Source organism: Hylobates moloch, unplaced genomic scaffold, assembly GCF_009828535.3.
Source record: "Hylobates moloch isolate HMO894 unplaced genomic scaffold, HMol_V3 SCAFFOLD_4, whole genome shotgun sequence".
Classification (NCBI taxonomy): Eukaryota; Metazoa; Chordata; class Mammalia; order Primates; family Hylobatidae; genus Hylobates; species Hylobates moloch.
Window position 1 is genome coordinate 99,608,562 of NW_026652279.1, and position 25,917 is coordinate 99,634,478.

The 25,917-nt window shown below is 36.3% G+C and overlaps 1 protein-coding gene across 2 annotated transcripts in view; it reads right to left on the minus strand.

Moving 5' to 3' along the window:
• Positions 1-25,917, minus strand: part of PSPC1 (paraspeckle component 1) — a 67,786-nt gene that overhangs the window by 10,966 nt on the left and 30,903 nt on the right. The window contains exons 3-5 of one of the 2 annotated variants that reach the window (XM_032150689.2): positions 23,630-23,687; positions 19,805-19,974; positions 13,494-17,474 (exon numbers count right to left, since the gene is read on the minus strand). In XM_032150689.2, the coding sequence (XP_032006580.1) occupies positions 17,289-17,474; positions 19,805-19,974; positions 23,630-23,687 (414 nt within the window). In that variant the 3' untranslated portion in view covers positions 13,494-17,288. The remainder of the gene's footprint in view (positions 1-13,493; positions 17,475-19,804; positions 19,975-23,629; positions 23,688-25,917) is intronic. The other variant, XM_058437785.1, reaches the window with a different exon arrangement.

Sequence of the window (25,917 nt, forward strand, 5' to 3'; positions counted from 1 at the left end):
TATTAGGTATTCTTTCTAAAGTGCAATAGTGTAATAAAGATTATTTCTAGATCTCAAAGGAGGATCTGAATGATGGCTATAATGAAGGGCCTATTTAGGTAACTTTTAAAGTTTGAGGAATAAGAGAATGGGGTTAGTCCACTTAGGGTTTCTGTATTTCCTCATGTTGACCACTGACCAAGTATGAATAAAGCCATCTTTAGGGGCGGGCGCGGCGGCTCATGCCTGTAATCCCTGCACTTTGGGAGGCCGAGGTGGACGGATCATCTAAGGTCAGGAGTTCAAGACCAGCCTGGCTAACATGGTGAAACCCCATGTCTATTAAAAATAAAAATAAAAAATTAGCTGAACATAGTGGTGCACGCCTGTAATCCCAGCTACTCAGGAAACTGAGACAGCAGAATCACTTGAACCCAGGAGGCAGAGGTTGTGGTGAGCCGAAACCGCACCACTGCACTCCAGCCTGGGCAACAGAGTAAGACTCCATCTCAAAAAATTAAAATTAATATTAAAAAATAAAGCCATCTTTAGTATTTGTTAATTTCTTTAGGATGTGCATTCTGTAACTCATCAATGCAACTGCAGTGTTCTATGGAGTTTCAACGGTTTCCACGTATTCCAGTACAAGACTCAAACTCACCAAGCCCTGCAGGGGACACCCAAATCACTCTGTGGATGTACAGAGAGTATCTCAGCCCCCTAACCTATACACACTTGACACTGGCAAACTTTCTGTGTCTCATATTTTCACTTATCAATTGTTGCTTACTTTACTGACAATTCTCTAGCCAAGATCTTTTCCCCGAGCATCAGGATTTCCTGTGCTGAACTCACTTTCTAGATGGCACAGGGCCCCAACCCTTCCATCTGCCCTTTCTCCTCTTTTTAGCAGCACCAAAATACCTATCATTTGGTTTTTTAAAACCTGTCACCCTTGCCTTCTTTCTTCCACATAAATCCCCTATATTAAGTTAACCACCCAGTCGTGACCATATCATGATCAATCCACATGTCTTGATTTCTGCCCTTCTCCATCCCACTATCCCACATCTCAACTGCTCTTGCTTTCTGCAGTTAAGGCCATTCAAATGCATCCTGCTGCCAATCACTAGGTATACAGTGATTGCAATCTGACTACTGTTGTTCTCTTGCCAAAAATCTCTTAATGATTTTTGGAGATTTTTTCAATGGGTCTTTATCACAGAATAAGAATTTAGATTTGTTTTCCAGTCTTGTTTTGGGTTCCTACCAGCTTTCTACACATTTATCAACTGTCAGTCTTTGCTCACAGTGGGCCCACTCTGATCGTATCTACTCCCCAAAACAGACGTAGCTCATTTGAAGTTGATACCTCGGTATTTCTACCTCCCCAAATCTCTGGACACACTAAGATAGATACTACTTCCCCTTTTGTTCTGAATGGTCGTCTAATGCTCCTACCTCCAAACAAGAGCATTCTATGAAAATCCTTCCCAACGATTGTATCTTATATGCATTTCTCTTTGCCGAACTCCCTGTAACACACTTATGTTGGGCAATAGGTTTCATGTGTAATCCGTCAAGGTACCAAAGTATACCTAGCACTACTATTGAACTGTACACATAGCAGGTGATTCTTACAGATAATGGGATACTAGATAACCTCCTGTCACACGCTGCTCCAAAAACTGATCATAACAAGATGTATGCTTTATTGAGAACAAGATTCCAACACTTATTTTGTATTGTGTATTCTTGAATTTTTCCTTCCATCTGCCTCTCAATTCATACATATGTAAGACAAGTCTCAAGTTGACTGTTAAAAGGTGCTACTACCATTATTGATGTTTGTCATCCTTTTCTTTCTCCCTTAGATCTTTTCTGCATTGTTTCATAATTAATGTGCTGTCTTCTAACATTTAACAGTTGTTTGGAGTTGCTGGAAGACAGGAGCACCTCATTATCTACCCCACACTGGCTGTGTTTATCTTCAATGGGGCAAATCCTTGCTGGACAGAGCTTATATTCCATGCCACCCAGACCTACTGTAGAATCAATTATTCCTAATCTATGACTCGAGCATCTACTAACTCAGCTCAAGCAATCTAGGCCCTTCACAAATATAACAATGACATAATCTCTTGCAATTCATTTATGGACCCTATAGATTGTTTAGAAACCATTCATTTTGTTAACCAAATACAGTGTTCGCTTATTAGTTTATATGGCATCAAAGACACATTCACATTAAATTAGCATTTTAGTACATAAGTTACTTTTAATGGTGTGATAAACTCTTAAAAAAACAAAAAAGGAAACTCATTGTAGTATTCCTACACTAGCACCCAGGCTATTTTATGTGTCAGTGTGTGCACTAGCCAAAGGAAAATAACTATTAAAGGACAAACAGAAAGCTTATAGTCAACTGTCAACATGAGCTGTCAGGTGTTCATTTAATGATAATCCAGCCAAGAGCACATCCAACCCAGAGAAGCACTGAGGTCTGAAGGGTACAGTTCTGCTCCGGCTGCTCTAGCCAGCAGCCAGTTCAGACTGGAGCAGGAAAAGGCAGGCCTCCAGAGGGAAGACTAGAGTAAAGACAAAAGCAAAATAAAAACAGGATGATAACAACTATGCAAAATTAAGGAAATGGTAAAGACACTGAACACTGGGAGAACACACATGAAAATTTTATGTAATCAAATATATATTTCATACTATAGATTAGCTATATAGAAAAAAATGAGTTTTGGCGAACTAGAGTTAATTCCATTTATTTATGCTCCAAAAGTACTTAAGACTATATACTACTATAATGTGATTATTAACCAAAATTATATCATAATGTCAACTTGAACATTTTAAAAACCCTTTGCATATGCTGAATTATACATATAATCCCAAGTTCTCATCATCTCTTGTCAAGGAGAGAAGAAAAAAACAATGCTTCTTGCAGAGGTCAGGTCCCCAGACTTGGTGGCATTCCCATTCTTCCTAACTCGTACTTACTATAAAACAGAGAGCCCAGGGGATGCTGAAAAGAACATAACTGACATATTTCACAAACAGAGACTAAAACCAAAATGCAGGAACTGAGTAATGTCTACCATATAACTAAGAAAAATGTTAATCTGGTCTGTTCTTAGAAAACATTTGAAATCACCATTTGTAAAAGCAATCCAAAAAAGCAATGCCGATTTTACAGGCAATGTTTTAAATTCCTATAACACATCCAACTGAACAGTAATAAATATGAGGTCCAGGACCATGATAAAGGAAGCAAGCAACTGAAAAAAAGGATAGGGCAGAGGGAAACTGGTAACTCTTAAGAACTCCTCAGAGTACCTGAGTAACTATCCACTCATAAACAGGGACTATTCCCAGCTACTCAGGAGGCTGAGACAGGAGAACGACGTGAACCCGGGAGGCGGAGCTTGCAGTGAGCCGAGATTGCGCCACTGCACTCCAGCCTGGGCAACAGAGCGAGACTCCATCTCAAAAAAAAAAAAGGGACTCTTAACATTAAAGACCAAGTCTCAAACTACTAATTACATGCTTTTTCTCCTCCCAGTATTTGTGAAAGAGTTTTTCAATCTATGTCAGTACAATATATCCAATGTATCAAAACCTGAGAGGATTAGGTGTCCCCTTCATCACATACAATTTTTACTGAATTATTTCTCCTGCAAATCTTAGCCACAGTCATCTTGAAGTTCAATTACTGGAAGAATTAACTAGACCATCAATGTCTGAAGAAGTATATATAATGATCACCTATAGAAACTGTATATGGATAATCACATCAACAATGAGTTCTAGTTGCTACATTTTGCTAGAAGACCCTTCTGAGCATTTCCTGACGAGTTGCTCCTAGCAGTGAACCTCTCCCATTTGTATTGGTTCTGCTTTTCTCTTCAATGTATAACAAAGGAAGAAAAGGTGTGAGAGAAAAACAAATACAGAAACTTATAAATCCGGTAGCCTTCATTTAAAACTCAATTGGAAAAAGTCTACCTTCCTGGAGAAAGCTCAGGTAGGCGTTTTAAACTTACTTCCAGGTCCTCTGGTCTTCTTACCGCTTGGGGTTCCACCAAGACCAAACACCATTGTATTTGGTATAGCCAATCAATACAAAGAACATATGCCGTGATTTTAGTTCTAAATTTTATATCGATCATTGAAAACAAGTCTTCTCCCATTTCGCCAACCTCATTCCACTCTCTGGTCCCACACAGCAGGATATGTGAACTTCTATCTATCCATCCCAACTTTCTTCTCTTTCCTCTTTAGACAGGGCACATACTCTACCAATGTCTATCAAGAGCTAGACTATTTACTTGTCCTCCCTGCTGGCTATTCTTACGCTGACCCTTTAGTATAATGGAGTTGTCTAAGAATTTCTTTATGCACTTTCTTCTCCCAATTTTTCTTTTGCCACTTACTAGACTTCAAACTCAAAGAAGGTAGAGACAATGTCTATTTTCTTCACTATTATATGCACAGACTGAGACAAAAATGTTCAATAAAAATTTATTGAACAAATAAACAATCTGCGACACTCATCCAAACACTTTAATTGGTACTAAAAACTCTACTCCTAAATCCATACCATGACTCCATTTTTCCTCCTGAAAATTTTCTCAGATCAGTTCAATACCAAATGTCAAACACTGTGTGAACATTGACAAAGATGGGGAAAAAAAGTAGGCATTGCCGGGCACAGTGGCTCACACGTGTGATCTCAGCACTTTGGGAGACCAAGGTGGGAGGACCGTTTGAGACAAAGAGTTTGAGACCAGCCTGGGAGCCTGGGCAACACAGTGAGACTCTGTCTCTATAACATTTTTTTAAAAAAGTAGCTAGGCATGGTGGCATGCACCTGTGGTCCCTACTGAGGTGGGATGATCACTTGGGCCTAGGAGTTTGAGGCTGCGGTGAGCTATGATTACACCACTGCACTCCAGCCTGAGTGACAGAGTGAGACCCTGTCTCGAAAAAAGACAAAGTAGGCACAATGAGCAAATAAATATACTGATAAAATTGACATGAATGAAAAGAGTTGATGTGAAACTGTTCTGAGAAAGGTACTTATAAGAGATTTACAAAGGCCGGGCGTGGTGGGTCATTGCCTGTAATCCCAGCACTTTGGGAGGCCAAGGTAGGCGGATCACTTGAGGTCAGGAGTTCAAGACCAGCCTGGCCAACGTGGTGAAACCTTGTCCCTACAAAAATACAAATACTAGCCGGGCATGGTGGCAGGTGCCTGTAGTTCCAGCTTCTTGGGCGGCTGAGGCAGGAGAATCATTTGAACCTGGGAGGTGGATGTTGCAGTGAGCAGAGATTGCACCACTGTACCCTAGACTGAGTGACAGAGCGAGACCCCATCTCAAAAAAGACAGAGACCTACAAAAATATCTGGGAGACAGAGGAACCACCTTAGAGTTTAGTGAGCAAGCAGGGAGGGATGGAGGTAGATGAGGTTGGAAAGGCAGACCAAATCAGATAAAGTCCTGTGGTCTACCATGTAGTTGTGATTTAATTCAGATGGGAAACTACTGTTTGGAAAAGAAAAGGAAGCAGAATCTGAGTCATGTTTTGTTTATTTATTTACTTTTGAGACAAAGTCTCACTCTATTGCCCAGGCTGGAGTGCAGTGGTGTGATCTCAGCTCGCTGCAACCTCCGCCTCCCGGGTTCAAGCGATTCTCCTGCCTCAGCCTCCCGAGTAGCTGGACCCACAGGCTTGCGTCACCACGCCCAGCTACTCTTTTAGTAGAGATGGAGTTTTGCCATCTTGCCCAGGCTAGTCTCAACTTGTGAACTCAAGTGATCCACCCACCTTGACCTCCCAAAGTGCTCAGATTACAGCATGTCACTGCGCCCACCCGGCCAAGTCTTGTTTTAGAATGATGCATTTTGTGGAGAATAAGTTGCAAGAGCAAAAGTAAAAACAGGACGAGTTAGGAATGTATCATAGTCATCTTTGGTGACAGATGGTAGGTCCTGAGAGAGAATATATTTACCAGGCAGATTTTCCACAGTTTTAAAAATCCCAATCAACCACCTAAAAGCACTCAAAACCAAAACATTCAAAAAATCAAATGGATTATGCCCTCCTCTCCCTCTAGCAGCTACATCAATCACCTCACCGTCGACCCTGAACACACTTACCTTTGGTGTCTCTGTTCATAGTATCCTCAACCCATCATTCAAACCAGAAACCCCTAGGACATTTTCCATCTCCCTCCTCCACCCTCCCAATACATTAGAAACAACTGAAGTCACTATACCTCTGAATTACTCTTATCTGGAATCTGAACAATCCTGACACTAAAGATCCTTTCAAATTCAGTGCAGGGAGGCTTGGGCTGGATCCCTTATCTACGTGGTCTCTCTGCTCCAGAACACTGCTTCCAGTCCAGTCACTCTTACACTTAACATAGTTATTTCAAGTTGTAATAATGGGGCTTATCCTTATTCGCAGTCACCTAAAAGGTAAATAAAGGTCTAAACTCCTTAACAGTGATCAATCATAATCTTATCTCAACTTTACTTCTCTTCTCTGCTACCAGTCTTAGCTCCCTCCCCTTAGACAGCTTAGTGCCTCACCAGCCTGTGACCACATCATGTTGCACCCCACAATGCTCCCTACCCTCTCATGCAAAAAGCCTGCAACTATCAAGTATCTACTCACCTTCAGGACCTGCTCAAACGCTATCATCTTAGTGAAATCTTCCCAGTCTCCCCAAAGTAAGTGAACTATTTGCGTCTGGGTTTTCAAAGAACTTTCTATGCCCTTTATTACGACAACTTGGTCAGTTTCCTTACAACTCTACATATACCCATTAAACTTCAAATCTTAAGAGAAAAGGACCATATTTTGTTCGTTTTGGTATCCTCATTTGTAAACACTGTGTCTGTTATACAGCTGGTGTCATTCATTCACCAAGCAAATACCTAACAAGGACTTGCTAGGAAATTAAGATGAATTATTAAATGACGGATATTCTAGAAGGAATAAAATAAATATATAAACAAGATAACCTCACACAAATGTTTTAAGAGAAATCTTGTATGTACGACCAAACCTTTTCAGGACTTAAAACATTTGCTTAAAAATGTTATGGATAGTATCAAGGTGATAGCAAACACAAAAGGAAAGTAACAAAGTGAAAGGGGTGTAAAACTTAATGTGTACGATTTCTTTCCTGAGAACTTGGTGCTCCAACTCCTTCCCTGCAGGACAGCAAACACCAAGTAATTAAGCTCAGGAAACTAATCTCACACTGACACTTAACTATGAATATATACTTAAACTTGGCCAGGCGTGGTGGCTCACTCCTGTAATCCCAGCACTTTGGGAGGCCAAGATGGGTGGATCACGAGGTCAGGAGATCGAGACCATGCTGGCTAACACGGTGAAACCCCATCTCTACTAAAAATACAAAAAATTAGCCGGGCGTGGTGGCAGGTACCTGTAGTCCCAGCTACTTGGGAGGCTGAGGCAGGAGAATGGCGTGAACCCAGGAGGCGGAGCCTGCAGTGAGCTGAGATCGCACCACTACACTCCAGCCTGGATGACAGAGTGAGACTCTGTCTCAAACAAACAAACAAAAAATGTATATACACACACACACAAACTTTAAATTTCAACCTTATTCATTTTAAAAGGTAACAATAAGTTACATAATTATAGCCTATGTAATAGGATTCAGAGATTACAATCATTGAAAGGAAAAAATTAAAATGTGACTAAATTACTCTTCTAAGATCAGGGTCAAGAAAAATATTTCAAACCACATGTGAAATATTAAACTTCCTAGAAGCCACATTAAAAGAGAGAAAAAAGCAACAGGTAAAATTAGCTTAATTATATATTTTATTGAACCCAATGTAGCCAAAATATTATCACTTTGGCATATGCCGCATTTAAAAGTTGAGAAATTTTACATTCTTTGTAAGTCTGCAAATCTAATTCAGATGCCAAATTTTCCTCAAAAATACTTATCTGTATTTAGATTACATAAAATCAAACATACAAAAGTAGATTAATATAATCAAGTCGTTCCAAGTATGCTTAATATTCTATCAATAACTGAATTTAAGTCAATTACAATAAAAACTTCAGTTCCTCATCTCACTAGTCCCATTCCAAGGACTCAACAGCCAAATGCCACTACTACTAGGACGGTTCAGCTTCAGGCAGAACTGCGGCTGCTTACTTCAGCACAACTCAATTCGATGAGCACAAACTAAATAAAAATCATTTTCTTTCCCCTTTGTCTCCTAAGATAGCTATTTTCTAGGCCCCTTAACTAAAAGAGTAGCTGTCATTTTCTCTACTGCCTTTATCGCTATATGGTAAGATATTATTTGTCACTCTTACACAAATGCTATCAGGGCAAAGGATTGGTCCACTGTGTTCACACTTCAAACTGCAAGAAACTACAGTCTACAGAGCAAACTGTAGCAAGTCAGTATGTAACTAAGAGAGTTTCAAGCATTGCTAAATTATTTAACATGTGTATCTATGCTGCGTTTATGACCTACAGAAAAGAAATGGAAACTGGCTGTGAAAGGGTGGTCTTCTATATTATTCAAGTAATTCCAAAATAATTCAAACTGTGAGATCTATATTTTCAACCAACCTAGGGAATATTTCATCCATTCATATGTCAAAATGTTCATGACATGAACCCCTATACTTTAGTTGACTTTAACGCCTGCAGCACAAACAGCAGAACATAAGTACATTATATTGCAAAGCAGAGTCTAAGAACGTAAACACACTTTTTCTACATTGTACTTCCCAGCCCTAAAACTTGGAGCATGTTATTTTCCACAAACTGCCCATCTTCCACTAATTTTTTTTTTTTTTTTTTTTTTTTTTGAGACGGAGTCTCGCTCTGTCGCCCAGGCTGGAGTGCAGTGGCACAATCTCGGCTCACTGCAAGCTCCGCCTCCCGGGTTCACGCCATTCTCCTGCCTCAGCCTCTCCGAGTAGCTGGGACTACAGGCTCCTGCCACCACGCCCGGCTAATTTTTTGTATTTTTAGTAGAGACGGGGTTTCACCGTGGTCTTGATCTCCTGACCTCGTGATCCGCCTGCCTCGGCCTCCCAAAGTGCTGGGATTACAAGCGTGAGCCACCGCACCCGGCCCACTAATTTTTTAAAAAAATTTAATGGCTCCAGATAAAGGGCAATGTAGCACAATACACAGCCAAGAAACAAAAGTAGTAGTCTTATTTTTCCCAATTAATAATCATGCATAAATCTACATACTAGCAACAGATCCAATATAAAGTTCTATGGCTGCCCAGTAAGGTAATGCTAGAGCTGTTAAATATGCATGCCGGTGGGGGAGGGAACCACATTCCAATCAGAAGACTTCAGGAATGTATAAGATGACACAAAGTAAAAACTCATGGCAGGTCCCTTTTTAAATTTTTATCATTTTTTTTTCTGTATTCATGTACCAAGAATAAAAGTTAAACACTGATTTTTGTAGAGATATAACTCATTTTGGTGTCACAGGAGTTAAAAATAATCATTTCTTGACTGAAGACAATTAGCAATACATAACAGGAAAAACTGTGAAAAAGTCTACTATCAACATATTTTTTTTTTTAGAAGACATAAAAAAAAAGTCTTACTCTCATTAGGCTGCCTGAGAATTCCTCAGTTGGAAAATAGGTTAATAAGCCACCTTGGGGTAGAAGGAGCCTAATGTTGTAGACCTCGGCCTCCATGGAGCAAGGAATCTGACTCTGAACAGAAAAACTGGGGGAGGGGTGTGGTTGGTGCAATGTTAAAAGATAACACTGATTGCACCTTCTCCAAACCAAACCCATTTATGTTCACAAAAATCTCAAAAATGGTTGATTAATGTGGAAAACTGAGAAGATACCAAATTCTATTTTAGGGTAGTTTTTGGGAAGCAGAGTCAGTGAGTCCCCAGGTGATATCCGGATTACAATTAAGAAACAAATCTCCGGCCGGGCGCGGTGGCTCAAGCCTGTAATCCCAGCACTTTGGGAGGCCGAGGCGGGTGGATCACGAGGTCAGGAGATCGAGACCATCCTGGCTAACACGGTGAAACCCCGTCTCTACTAAAAAAAAAATACAAAAAAAAAATTAGCCGGGCGTGTTGGTGGGCGCCTGTGGTCCCAGCTACTCGGGAGGCTGAGGCAGGAGAATGGCTTGAATCCAGGAGGTGGAGGTTGCGGTGAGCCGAGATCGCGCCACCGCACTCCAGCCTGGGGGACAGAGAAAGACTCCGTCTCAAAAAATAATAATAATAAAAAAAATAAAATAAAAAAAATAAAAAAAAAAGAAACAAATCTCTATACTTAAGTATTTCCTACATGTAGATATTCTTAACATACACACATCAAAGTCAATGTTATAGAATCTACTTTCTGGGATATTAAAGGCTTGAAATCAGGTGACTGTTTCTTTGCACTGGTACAGTCACAATTTTTTGGAACAAACAACTGTCAATATAGCAAATATATGCTCTCGTTATGAACCAATTTAATTTTTTATTGTGCTGCATAATTTTGAGTGGGCCTTGATCACACACACACACACACACACACACACACACACACACACACACACACCACACACACACACACACACACACACACACACACACACACACACACACCTGAAGCTACAAATAAAATGTTTTTATATATATACTTATGGTCTTGGGAAATACACTTATCAAATCTTTTATCTTCAAGCTAGAAAAGCAAAACAAGCTTACACCAAAGAGAAAGTCAGGCCATCATTTTAATCTACCAAACTATCATTCTATTCATATTCACCAGGAGGGTAAGTAGACAGGACAGTTTTCTAGCACCTTCATCCAGCAGCCAGAAGCACGTCCAAACAGACTGATACAAAAACAATTACATTATTTCATCTCATACTGGTATGCTGAGAATCTGCTAAGAGGAAACTTGTTTCAAAAAATCTTCAAAGCACATTTCTCCATATATCCTCTTCATTTGAATTAACTAGGTTTTAAAATCCTAGTTCAAAAATGTATGATAAATGACTTTGCGCATTAAATAACACTCAATAGCTAATATGTTTCCTAGTCAGAAATAATGGGACTTTTGCAGTGCTTATCAACTGGCAATAGCTGTAAATGTCTGAGAGTGTTTTGACTGTCAGGGATCTTATCCAATCTACAGTGTACTGGGACAGTCAACTACAGCAACAACAAAAATCACAATAAGAATAGCCTCTTTTGAGGCACAATATCTGAAAACAGATGCTCAAAGGGGTTCTTACAAACAGCAGCAGCGTCATAACATAGGAACTTACTAGAAATGCATGTTCTTTGGCTCACCTGAGACCTACAGACCACTCTGGAATAAAGTCCAGAGAACTGTGTTTTAATGAGCCTCCCAGGTGATTCTAATGCATACTGAAGTGTGAGAACCACTAACTTCAGAAGGATGTCTGTGGCTGCTGTCCCTTAATTTAGAGGACAAATTTTTTTCCACCGTTGTATCTTAAGCCCTAGAAAACTAACCAATACACAGTAGGTCCCCTTGATACATGCTGTTACAATGAATTAATGGATATAGTGAAATTCTGAATGACATGGCACCTCATAAAATCTTATATGACTAAGAAAAGTTTTTGTAGACAATTACTCCCATTACCATTTTCAGTTATCTGAACTTTTCACTCCAAAGTTATCCTAATGTGTAAAGCATTCAAGTCTGGGAACATATTTTCTAATCAACTCAAACAATTAACGTACACTGAGTAACCACTAGGCAAGTTACTATTATTGCCTCTAACACCAAAAAGGTCAGAAATTACTAAAAGTCATACAGAATGACTATGTAGAATTTAGTTTACTTTTTCCTCAATACATAAAAACACCAGGAAACATATTTAAATCTAAGGAATGTCTGAAACTTAATACTGATTTACATTATCTAATAATGTAAAAATATTCTGAGGAAAAATTAACCACGAACGGTACACTAAGATGTTTTCTCAATTTTCACGTAAGAAATAATACAAATAACTTGCAAAAAGTAAATTATTTAAATAACCATAAAGATAATAATGTAAATAACTTGTATTCCAAACATGGCAAAGTGAACAGGCACAGGATTATATATTTACATAATTCTTCTAAACATTCACATAAGCCTGGTTGATTGACAAACATAATGCCCTTTTGCATAAAAGCAGCTAGAACAGGAAAGAATGTATCAGAGATCCAGTCAGAGAGAAAACATAAAACATAATGAATGAATGTGGCTACTTATTTAAGTTATGACACTAGCTTATATACGCGTAATTCCTTACATGAGATGTACAATATATAAATAAAAATGTGAAGTTGTCTTGGTGTAATAAAGAGCTAGAAAAAATTTTAGATAAAATTTACACAATGAAATAAAAACAAAAATTAAGATAAAATTTAGATTAAGGTATCTATTTCAAAGTCTTCAACACCATCAACAAAACATTTATACAGAGCATTTAACAAATATAAGGTCCACTTATATTACTATCAACACAATGTAGGACCTCGTATTTAATGAATAATTTGTCTTATTGACTAAACTTATATTAAAATATGAAGAAAATCTAAAATGAAATGTGTTCAAACTAAGTACACTTCCGCTTAAACCTACTTAATTCTAATTCTATTCTTAATTTTGAGACTGAACTACCTCACATGAAATTTGAGTGATTTATATTCCACAAGACAGAACTGAAATTTTATTTATGTGTACAAGCAGAATACCATCTCTTTTAAAGTTCATCTGATTAAATGAGAAAGGCAAATTTAAAAAGAACAATTCTGACAAACTTCTTTTAAAAATACAGTATCTTTTGCAGAGGAGGGAACTGATAGTGACAATGGTAACTGAAGCCATAAAATTTTCTTGAAAAAGATTTTGTTTAATGTGTATGTATAAACTCTGGCTATATAACATTAAGAATTTCAGTATCTTCAATCTGGAAATAACAGACTTCTGTTATTCAAAAGGAAAACAAAATGTCATAAAATAGAAAAAACACAATGTTAATTTCATCAGGTAAAAAAAAGTGTAATCAAATAGTAAGTTTCAACAAAGAGGAATCCTTAGAGATATTTATATTCTAAACGGTTTTACAGAAAAAAAGGTCAAATAAAATCAGAAAACTACAGTTTTGTGGTAAGCCTTTAAACACTGTCTTACAAGCTTCAAATTTCAATCATTAATATTGTTATTCCATAATCAAGGAAACAAAAACAAATTCAAAATGTTCTCACAACACATAGAAGACACTACTTTTGATATTTATTTTTTTAATTTTTTTATTTTTTTTAGAGACGAGGTCTCACTACAACTGCCCAGGCTCATCTCAGCTTTTGGTATTTAAAAAAATCCAGATTTTAAACATTAGACACTATAAATTTTTTTCTGCATTTTTTTTTCATTATTTCCCCAGAGTAACAGTCCATAAATTAACTGATGGGTACTCACTTAGGAAATGGCAGACATACTTCATTTTACACCACCAGAAAAACATGTAAAGTGAACAGAGAAAAATGATTTTAATTTTTAAAATTCAGTAACGAAAGCTGCTGGAAACAAAATGCCCTTGTAAAGTATAAGACTACTCCCAATTCATTGAATCATATGATTTGCTTAGAATGAAATATTTCCATACTGGGCTACTTAAGAGGTGGACTCTTTTGATTTCAGGAAATGAATCTTCATCAGTATGAAATTAACCTAAAAATGTTTTTAGGAGGCATGTGTTGAAATATTTAGGGGAGAAGTAACATCAAGTCTGCTACTTACTTTGAAGTAGTTTGCCATCCCCCCAAAAAGTCCATGCCTAAAAACATCTATCAACACAGGAAAACATGAACAACTGTTGAATTAGAAGATATGTATATGGGTGTTTATTGTCTTATTCTTGAAAATAAGAAGTCTGACGTTTTATATCACTGCTATCCTCTGACACCTCAGAAATATATTTTAACACATTAGATGTTGTAACAAAACTCTGAACACCTACAGAAAACACTTAAATAATACCTTACTCCCCAGGAACTTCCTCCATTTTTTCAAAATGATGTGGCCCATTTATTTTTGACTAGTACCATCTGACACTAAATCTCAACCCTTTTTAAAGCTTTTACCATAGTATGATGACATCCTTTCAAAAAACTTAATTAATTTCAATCACATATGTCCTTTTTCTCATTCAGAATCTATGTTGTAATTATCAACCTAATCCCCATTTACTAATTAATGACTACTAATCATTCACATTGCTATTTAGCAATTATTAGAGACTCTTCATGTAAGTAGCAAGTTACTGAAATATTCAACAAGTATGTTTCTAAACAAACTGTAAAGGTATTATTTCAAATAGTGTTTGAAAAATAAGAGCCAAAGTTTCAGTCACTGTCCTTGTTCACAATTCCTATTTTTATTAAATGGCAATTCCAGCTAAAACAGATATTGTTCCCCTAATATTACTGATATTTCAGGATTAAAAATATTCAATCTCTTTCACTGAGTGCTCAGCACTGATTTCACACAGAAAAATAAAAAAAAATCTCAAGGAAGAATAGCAAATTGAATTTTGCAAAAACACAAGTGAATCAGTTTTTTTAAAATCTGCATCTGTCAAGAAAAAAATATGCATTTATTTACAAAATATACAAAAATGGGGGAAATTCCAACAACATATAGTACTAGAATAAAACTATTAGGAAAACAGGTGTTCCTTTATTTTATACATACTAATTACAAGTAGCACATGAAACATTAAGTCCTGAAGACTTTAAACTCAGTACTTCAAATCATGACACAAACTATCATAATATTGTTATATGTTAAAATTGTTTCATATTACTTTTTATGAAAACAGATAGCATATATGACAACTTCATACTTACTTAGAAAGCTAACACTACTGAATTTCCTCTTTATTTTTGAATCTACCACTTTTAAGCAGATGATATTCAAAAATCTTCCTTGGTATACTAATTCATAAGAAAAAAAATTGACTGAACCAGCCACAAAGTTTAACTATACAAAAACACTAAAAACACGGAATAACTGGGAGTTCAAAGATGCTCCACTTGACTGTCACTCAGAAGCTGACTGCTCCCAGCGTAAACTTGGTAAAGCCGGAACAAGGATTTTCTTGATGCCGGGAAAAAGTTGTGTAGAACTCTGTTCTTGGTGCCAGAGTTGAGCCTGGACACTAGGATGTTCAGGAGATTAAGACATCTTTTTGTGCACTGGCCTTCAAGTGTTCTTGAATGAATCATACAGAATTTCACAGCCTTGGCCAAAGGTACCTTGGTTTAACATGAAAGGATCAAGTTTCTCCCAATCATATTTCAGCTTTGAAGTGAAATACAATGCTAAAAATTACCTGAGAATTATATGAATAAAATATAGATGACGGGAAAGGTAGATTTAAGTGCAACAGATATCACTGAAAAACTGTAATAAATGTTAAAATTCCCCATATCCCAATTAATGTCACAAATTAAAGCAAATCCCACTCTCCATCACCTCATACTTATGAGAAACATAAGAATAGTCTTTGACTATTATTTTACAATCTCCAAATCATGTTTTCAAAGAACTGTCAAAAACAAAAGCCTATGAATACCGCAAATTTTAGAAAATAGTTCCATCTACACTGTGTATCTAAAAAATAGCAGAACATGAAAGAGTACGTATGAAAATTTTAATTAGTATAAAAGAACGCATCAATTATGCTTTACAACCAACTGCTTTTATGCAAAATTTAAATTGTTTCTTTCCAAACTGCATCTTCCAGCAAAACAGACACCACTATTTACATACTGTTTATTTTAAAATAGCATATTATCTTTCAGAAAGGCGCTGAAAGCATGATATAGCAAACCATTGTGATGTTTTATGAGAAAGAGCTATGCTATCATCAGTGTCTGATGAATTAGATTTGTGGTATGAGTCATATGATTCCTTAAATGTAATTTTAAATACACACAACCAACATACACATTTTTAAATATAGTTATGACTCTGTTTTGCAATAAACATTATAATGTGATAAAATCAGTTTCTCCCTAGTATTGAAAATCAAAATAGGTATTTGATAGTAAAGGGAGCTAATCAGATTCCAATGACTCTAGCCATTCTCAAGTAATTCTCTGCTTTTTAAAATCACCTCTTGAACTGTACTCCTTGGATGTCTCAGCATTATCTTGAAAAACACAAACAAACAATTAAAAAAAAAACCTGCCATTCCTTGGAGACAAATGGTCCTAACCCATCAGACAAGTTTTACTGGAGAAATGTCCAAATTTTAGGGAAATATTTGACACTGCAGAGTCAAGCCATCTTTTAATACTTCTAGAAACCTACATTCTCAAGAAATGCCTAATTCACCACAAATCACACAGCAAATCCTCACTTCACAGCCAACCCAACAGTATTGTTTTATTTTAAAGAATGTTTAACACTAACTGTACGATAATAATCAGGTAAGGTCTAGATATTGAAACCAAATAAATAATGGCAGATATGTTTAAAACTAGACATAATTTTTTATAAGCAAAAGAGATTTGCCTTCAAACGGTTTTTTTCAAGATGAAAAAGATTTATTTGGAAAAATCAGAACAGGACAAAGATATCCTTAATAATCTGTCTCAGGATACCTGAATACTCAGAATCTATATGAAATGTAGGTGGAAATTCCGATTTCACAGAACATCAGTGGTTTATACAAATTAAACTCCCATACCCTCCCACCCCCACATATACTACTCTATCTACCCCTTATTGACATTAGCTTTCATTAATTAAGCTTCTATCTTCAGTGCTACTTGCACAAATTAAAAAGCAAAATCATTTTCATTTTTAATGACTACGATTAGTTAAAGCAACCAAAGCATTACTGTTACAGCAAAGTTTAGTAAGACCATAAGAGAATACCACTAATAACAGTTTTAAATTATCCAAAATGATTTCTTTATTGAGATTAAGTAACTACATAGATTTCACAGTACTATGGAATACTAATATTTAGCTAAAGTCACAAACACATTTCAACATTCAAAATGATGAGCATCATTACCATTCTAATCTACAAAGCTCGTGAATAAAGAAAAATACAAAAACCTCAAGTTTTACAAAAAAAAAAAAAAAACTTTTAAGTCTACATACATTAACAATAAAACCATTTCTTCCAGATAACAGGTAAAAGTATAAAGGCATACCACTGACTTTTTTTTTTCTAGATAGCCAGGAATGAACGAACGTTTAATATCTACGACGCTTATTAGGGCCTTCAAAGTTGCCCCCTTGACTTCCTCTACCAAAGCCACCAGGACCACCACTCACAGGACCTACACCACTCATTGGTGCTTGAGGGGTTTCAGAACCTGTTCTACTCCCCATAGGTGAACCCATCTGAGATGGCGGTCCTTGAGGAAATCTGTCATTGTGCTATGATACCACACAATAAGGAATAGAACATGAAGTCCATTTGGAACACGCCAAATATAAGTGACAAGAAAAATTGGCAAAATCCCAAGTGGTGGTGTCATGAAGTTCGGCAGAAAGTCCAGCAGAATCAGGATCACACATAGAAGGAAGAAAGGAGCAATTTAATTAGTTACTATGTTTTTAAAAAAAAAAAAAAAATGCAGCATCTGAAGATTTACATATTGCTAATGCTATGCCCCAATTTCAAGAACAAAGAACTGATTTCATGACAGAAGCAAAAGTAATCTTAAGCCTAAACAATATTATAATAAATCTCTGATTCCTTTTTTCAAAAGTTTATATTGCATGAAACTATGCTATGTAAGAAAAATACTTTTTTAAAAAAATCAGAGAAATAAAACTGGGGAGCAGCATCATGTTCTGTTTTTTTAAAGTAAACATTCTAAAAAAAATCTTTACATCAATTCCTCGAAGATAGAAAGCACTAATACAAACATACACAAAGAATTATGATTTCAGTATGGAAACTTCTGAGAGTGTTTTCCTTGAAAGATTATCATGGGAAAATAGTTTTAAAAATTAATGTAATAACATGCACTAATAAGCACAATTAAACATCTGAATGAAGTATTTTGAGAAACTTCACAATAATCATACATATTCATCTCAAAGGTTGGACAGAACTCCCTGAAGTGTAGCAGTAAAATGTCAGTGCAAAAAAGACCAAGGGTGATATTTAAATAAAGTTTACAATTTCAGGGAGACAATAAAAAACTGGGACAGTTAATGTTACTTCTATGTTTCTATTGATGATTATATGCCACACAAAAACTTAACCAAAGTAGTATAAGTTTTTACTAGCTTTCAAACATATCACCATAAAATAAAGCCTCTACTGAAGGAAATAAATGCAATCACTGTGTTAAGCGCCATCTATTCATAGTAGCCGTGCACTGCCTCTTTATCTGCCTGTATAAACTATCGTTTTAAAAAATCCAACTGCCAGCATGTCCAATTTCTCCAAATTCTTAAAAGACTACATTTGAAGCAAATAAAAGAATGATAAATGCTGCATTCAATTCTAAGACATACAAGGCATTGCTTTTAACGTCTCTGATCACGATGGATTTACAACTGATGACAGGTCTGAGTCTAACTGGCAGTGCTTTTTCTTTCTTAGCAGCATTGGCGCCTCAAGATTTCATATAGTAGTTTCAAAACGAAACTGCCTTTTCAAAATAGATAACCAAGCAATTTCCCTTTCAAAATGTTATTTAGAACAAGCATTAACAAATACTAAATGAGAAAATGGTTTGCCTATATAAAGTCCGATTTATATAGTGATAGACTTTAATAGAAATGATAAAAGGTATCATTCTTGCAACTAATATATTTAAATATAATAAAAATTACAAATGAAAAAATCTTGTTTTCATAGTATTTAATCCACACAAAGATATCTTCACACTCTCAGATCAAGACAAAAAACTGTCTACTTTAAATTTACTAAATATAATTTAAAATTCTGTGAAAAGAATGCCACAATGGTGGTTTGGAAATACACAAACACTGTAATGTTAATTTATAGCTAGATTCTTTGCAATAAATCATGACAGGTAATATTTTTATCAAAAATATTTGCTGAGAACCGTGTGCTCATATATATTGGACTTTTGTTCCCATCAAACATAAGGAGTCCACATAGGAAAAGAACACCATCATAAAATGCTTGAACATTAGAATGCTGGTAAAAGATGGAAACAAAAAGCACAGAAAAATATCTGTAATTAACATATGCATTTGCTATATATTGAGGTACCACAGCATGCCACAGACAGTAATCCTAATTCTTGGACTACTTAAAAACTATCTCAGCTGGATGCGGTGGCTCACGCCTGTAATCCCAGCACTTTGGGAGGCCGAGGCGGGTGGATCACGAGGTCAGGAGTTTGAGACCAGCCTGGCCAACATAATGAAACCCTGTCTCTACTAAAAATACAAAAATTAGCTGGGCATGGTGGCGCACGCCTGTAGCCCCAACTACTCGGGAGGCTGAGGAGGGAGAATTGCTTGAACCTGGGAGGCAGAGGTTGCAGCAAGCCGAGATTGTGCCACCGCACACCAGCCTGGGCAACAGTGCGAGACTCTGTCTCCAAAAAAAAAAAAAAAAAAAAAACTATCTGTAACAAATCAACATATGATGTCACAAAATTTTCTTCTTCATTGGCTGCCAAAACAAATGATACCAAATTATATTAAGTGTGAAGTTATCCTTGATGCAGAAGTGTACATTACTGAATATAATCAAAATAATGTTTATGATACATTACCACTGCTCCATTATCTGGCATCATTGGAGTTCCCATATTTGCGGCTCCTTCTGGTCCCATGGCAGGACCAGGACCCATTGGTGGGCCAGGTATAGTTGCTCTGTTGTTCATATTCATACCCATCATTGGAGGAGGACCTTGGTTACCAGCAGGGGCTGGGCTAAACGCATCTATGTAAAACAATCTATACTTAGAGCTGTCCTATCTTAGTTTAGTAAACATTAAAAATTTAACAATATTTATGCAATCTATATACCAAGACCGTTATCAGTATTATTTTCGCTCCTTAAGAATGGGATATGCATTATCTACTCTGTAATAGAGCATTACCTACACTCTAGAATTAGAATTTTCATCCCCAAGCCAAACGTACATAAAATCAAGGAGGAAACTATCAATCATTTTAGGGCATTTGAGACCAACAGTTTGCAAGCTTTGAGACATCACTATTATTTGTTATAGCAGGCTTTTAAACCAAATAATCCCTAACAATGAGGACTACATTTTACCAGTTTAAATGAGTAACAAAGGATTAGCACTTACAAAACCACTTAATTTTTTTCAACCCATGGCTAAAAATATTAGCAGTAAATTATGCTAAGTTGTGAGAGAGGAAATCACTTCCTGCAATATATAAATAAAGATCATTATAACTAGCCTCTCATCTTAGTGTTTTTCTTTTCCTCCCTGAGTTTATGGAATACCTTGCTAAATTACATGAGGTACTCTTTTTTTAACTTTTTATTTTGAAATATGGAATCTAAACCAAAAAATTGAAATGACTTATCAGAAAACTTATTTTTAAAAGCAACTGCAACCAAATACAGATAAAATATTAATATAGCTATCTGGATCTTTCTGACAAGCTTAAATTCCATAAATGAAGACAATCTGATAATATTTCAAGTTTTTTCATTAAACAAATCCACCTACCTCATATTAATAGTGTTTGCATTGTAATACTACATATATGATGATCTCAGATACACCACATTTTTAGGCATTTTCTTTGAAAAATTTTTTCCCTTTTAAGTGTTAGTACTTGTTTATCATTAAAAATTCGTTAACAAAGCCATTCTAATTTAGGGTTTTCTTCTAGTATTTCATTACATAGGTCAATTTTCTGACAATAAGAACTCAATTTCTCAAGTATACATTATAATGCAGCTGAAATCTCTATATGGCTGAGTCCCTACCAGCCCCTGGCATCATACTTCTGCTGTTTGAATCCAATCCCCAGAAACCTAGTAAATTCATAGGAAGGAATTATTTCCTTCATCCCCAAATGCTCTTGCCGATAAACAGACTTTAACCAAGAATATTTCTGCTCCCTAAGTATAGCCCTAAATAGCTATTTTTAATAATTTCTACAATCTAGAAATGAAGAGAGTATAAGAACAGTATCTAAGAGGCGTCTTACCTCAACTATCCCCCAGAAAACAAATTAAGTTTCTTTTTCCTCTGTTTCTCTCTAATAGAATGTAATTTTACAATGGTGGGTTCGGAAAATAACTACACAACTATGGGTATAAAAAATCAAAAATAATATTTCCAACTAACAGTAGTTAACTTAGAGCTTTACTTTTAGTACTCACATCTTCCACCACATAGCTATAAATAAATTTAAAGATATAAGAAACATTAGCATTATCTGATTACTAGAAAGGTAGCATTATAATGTAGGTTTCACTTGGTTATACACACTAGTGATACACCAGAAAATCTGCTGCCACTTTCCATCAATGTAACTTGATGAGTTATGACAGTTTTAACTTCTCAACAACCCAACTGGATGATAATGATTAATAGCTCTATAAAGCCATTATGATGAAGTCTCACATTGAATGAAGACTGAAGAGAAAATTAGAGAAACTGGGCTTTAGGAGAGTAAGTGCTAAAATGTAAGTAAGTCCTCTGGTGAATAAAATGTCACAAAAATTTTAAGTTATCTTCAACTCCTAACTAAATAAGGACTCTAAAGGCATATTTTTAGATTTCTTCTGATAAAATTGCAGAGTATCTCTGCACCATCAGAAATGGTTCTAAGTTTTATACTATTTTAAAGTTTAGCTCTGATGTTAATGTCACTCTAATAATGATAACGGCCTTTTAAACTGCCTATAATCTACAATAACCTTATTCCTAAAATCCTTAAAATTACATGGATTATATTAAATAGCATCCCAGCATTTACTCTTAAAAAAAGACATAAATATTGGACTACTTGGACATCATTATACTCAATTATGCTTCATAATTTAGAACATAGACGCTCTTGGTTTATTAATTATTTCACGTATCCACTGTAGTAATTTCACAATTAAGTTCTTTATGGGCGAGGGCCACATTTCTTGCTTCCTGCATATACCAGAGATATTCACTAACTACTTGTTGGTAAAAAGTGACCAAGTAAACAGCAATATATGACTCTACATCATCTGATTAGTAGTACTGAAAAACTGGCAACGGAAGTTTAAGGAAAAAAAGCTGATCATGGAAAATGTTTATTCCACACATGACGTAAGTTTCATTTGATAGATTATATATGCTAAGAACACACTTGATTTTGTAAATGGGTGTGCATGTTAAGTATATTGTTTACCATGGTAGTGTAATCTTTAAAACAATATGTACATTTAAGTTATATAAACATTTTTAGCTTCATAACAGCTTTTGTGGGACAATTTAATGTGGGAGAGATTTTGTGGGACAATTAATTTCATAAAATTTAATTCCTTACCCAACTTTTAAATGTATGACATTTCATTTAGTAAGGCCTACTATATGCCACACTTGTTTTTCCTTCAGGTTATTTACTTGGCATTATTTCCCTTGCAACTTGGCTATACGAGCAAATCCATACTAAAGTTGCTAATATACTTTCTTAAAAGCTTAGTCAACTCTAAAACATGCATTGGCGACATACATGTAATTCCCTTGAGTCATAGACTGCAAACACTGAGTGCACTTCTGTGCACAACACTGTAGGTTAAAGGAAAAAAGTTCAATATTCATTAAAGTGAAGGAAAACAGCTCCAAAGTTACACAAAAAGCTAGTTTAAGATAGAAATGTATAAAATGCTCTCTACCTAAAAACACAACTCAGAAACTATCAGTTTCCAACTTGGAAACTATCAATTTCCAGTGTCCAATTAGGACAGGCAAGGTGGCTCATGCCTGTAAAATCAGCACTTTGGGAAGCTGATGCGGGTAAACTGCTTGAGCCCAGGAAGGAGTTCGAGACCATCCTGGGCAACAAGGCGAAATCCCATCTCTACTAAAAATACAAAAAATAAGCCAGGCATGGTGGCACGTGCCTGTAGTCCTAGCTACTTGGTAAGATGGAAGGACCACTTGAGCCCAGGAAGTCGAGGTTTCAGCGAGCCGAGATTGCGCCACTGTACTCCAGCCTGGGCAACAGAGTAAGGTCCTGCCTCAAAAAAAAACAAACAAACAAAAAAATGCCAATTAGAAGGCATATACATTGATTTTAAAACTGCAAAGACAGAGCTGTATTACACAATGCAATGACTAAACTACCTTCAGGCTGTATTGCAACCTGGTTTATATGTTTCTTTCATTAAGCCTATGAATGTATAACACATCTTTTAGCCTTCAAACAAAAACAAAATGAGAATTTTCTTCCCAGACATATATTTTTAATATAATTGTATTGTATTCCAGTTTAATGGATGTAAGAGATTTCACCTTTAGAAATGTTGGTTCCGTATTTTAGTTTCTTACTGATATGTAGATACCACAAAGAGCATAAACAGTCCCCCCAAAAATGATAAATTACAAAAGCCTTTTGCTTCAAATCCCTACCTCCCATGTTTATTGCTCCACGGGGACCCATATCACCCATTCTCATTTCCTGTTCTCTCTGTAAGTAAACATAGTTGTCACAGTCAACCTATCGATCTTATGACTTTACATTTCCCATCTAAAATCAAAAAGAAAAGAGTGAATTGGGACATCATTTTCCATTAAAAATTTTGAAAAGTTTCCATCATCATAAACTTAATAAGAACGCTGAAAAGAAACTTCAGTCTCCCAGGCTTAATATACTACAAATGCTTAATGCACCCAGTTTATATTGCAAGATTAGATTACTAATGAATCAGATTATATAAAATATACCACAGATTATTTTTAATGTTTTCATTCCAACAGATGAAAGATACATGCCTAGATTCCAAGCAAAGGAAAATCTAGTAATGATAACCACCAGGGCCAATTGTTTTCTCCTCCCAGGTCACTGAAGTCTTAAAACAGAAATGACTGTTACCAAGTTCATACTGAAATGCATTCGAACATATAATGCAAATAGCTTTAGGGAATTATGCTAAAAATAAGGTTACAGTCTTCGTTGTCTAAATATTATAATTCATTCATGTATTTTTATTCATCTACTCAAGCATTATTCCATCCAGGGACTACAGATAGCCCACACAAGCAATTACTGAAAGCTGGACATAACATTGCTTTCCTTTAACTGCGCAGTAATTTTATCTGAAAACATGAATGAAAGTATTACACAGTTAACTATAAAACAGAAATATTCAAAACATTTGAAATTTCAGTACAGAAACTGCTTTCTAAAAGCTGTTCATTTACCAACAATAGTGACACAGAATTAACTTCAATGAAATCTCTAAGTGAAATTTCTCAAGATAACATATGAAAATTACAATTTTCACTTTGACTTGATGACCATTTCCGATCACAGAAAACTATGTTAAATGTAGCAATCATGAAAAACATTCCATTATGAGACAAATGCAGCAATGTTTAAAGAAAACATAATTACTGTACTTTTGAAAAGCAATCTTATTAAAATCTAAATGTTCACTTAAAGTTCCATTTTATAATACAAAATACTGTTGAAAAGCACCTATAAAGCTGGAAATAAAATAAAAGCCTATGATGGAAACGTAATTGCCATTAAGCCACAAGTGGCTCCTTAAAAAAACTGCCTAACTTAAGTGGAGATGTCCAAAGGTAATCTTAATGAAGCTACTGTACAATGAATGAAGCTACAGTACAACAAAAACACCATCATGAAGAGATAAAATGCTTTCTCACATTATTTAGAACATTTAAATACCAATCTTTCTAAAAGCTTCTTAATTTTTTTTTTTTTTTTTTTTTTTTTTTTCCCAGAGATCCTCACTCTGTTGCCCTGGCTGCAGTACAGTGGTGTCATGATAGCTCACTGCAGGCTTGAACTCCTGGGCTCAATCAAGTGACCCTCCTGCCTCGGCTTCCCGAATAGATGGGACGACAGGCATGCACCATCACGTCTGGCGAATTTTTGAACTATTTTTTTGTAGAGATAGGGTCTCGCTATGCCAACCAGGCTGGTATCTAACTCCTGGGCTCAAGCAATCCTCCTGCCTCACGCTCGCAATGTGCTGGGATTACAAACGTGAACCACAATGCCCAGCCCTAAAAGCCATGTTTTAACTTTGCTAAAAATAAATTTCTCATCATAAAATTTGTGACCATTAATGGATACTATTACTGACCTGCAAAAAAAGCTAGACTGAGGTGGGGTGCAGTGGCTCATGCCAGTAATCCCAACACTTTGGGAGGCTGAGGCAGGCAGATCACCTGAGGTCAGGAGTTCAAGACCAGCCTGGCAAACATGGTGAAACCTGTCTCTAGGTTGGGCGCGGCGGCTCACGCCTGTAATCCCAGCACTTTAGGAGGCCGAGATGGGCGGATCACGAGGTCAGGACATCGAGACCATCCTGGCTAACACGGTGAAACCCCATTTCTACTAAAAATACAAAAAAATTAAGTCAGGTGTGGTGGCGGGCGCCTGTAGTCCGAAATATTCGGGAGGCTGAGGCAGGAGAATTGCGGGAACCCGGGAGGCAGAGGTTGCAGTGAGCCGTGATCGCACCACTGCACTCCAGCCTGGGCAACAAAGAGAGACTCCATCTCAAAAAAAAACAAAAGAAAAAGAAAAAAGAAAGAAACCCCATCTCTACTAATAATACAAAAAAATTAGCTGGGCAGTAGTGGCACATGCCTGTAATCCTACCTCCTCAGGAGGCTGTGGCAGGAGAATCGGTGGAACCCAGGAGGCGGGGGTTGCAATGAACCGA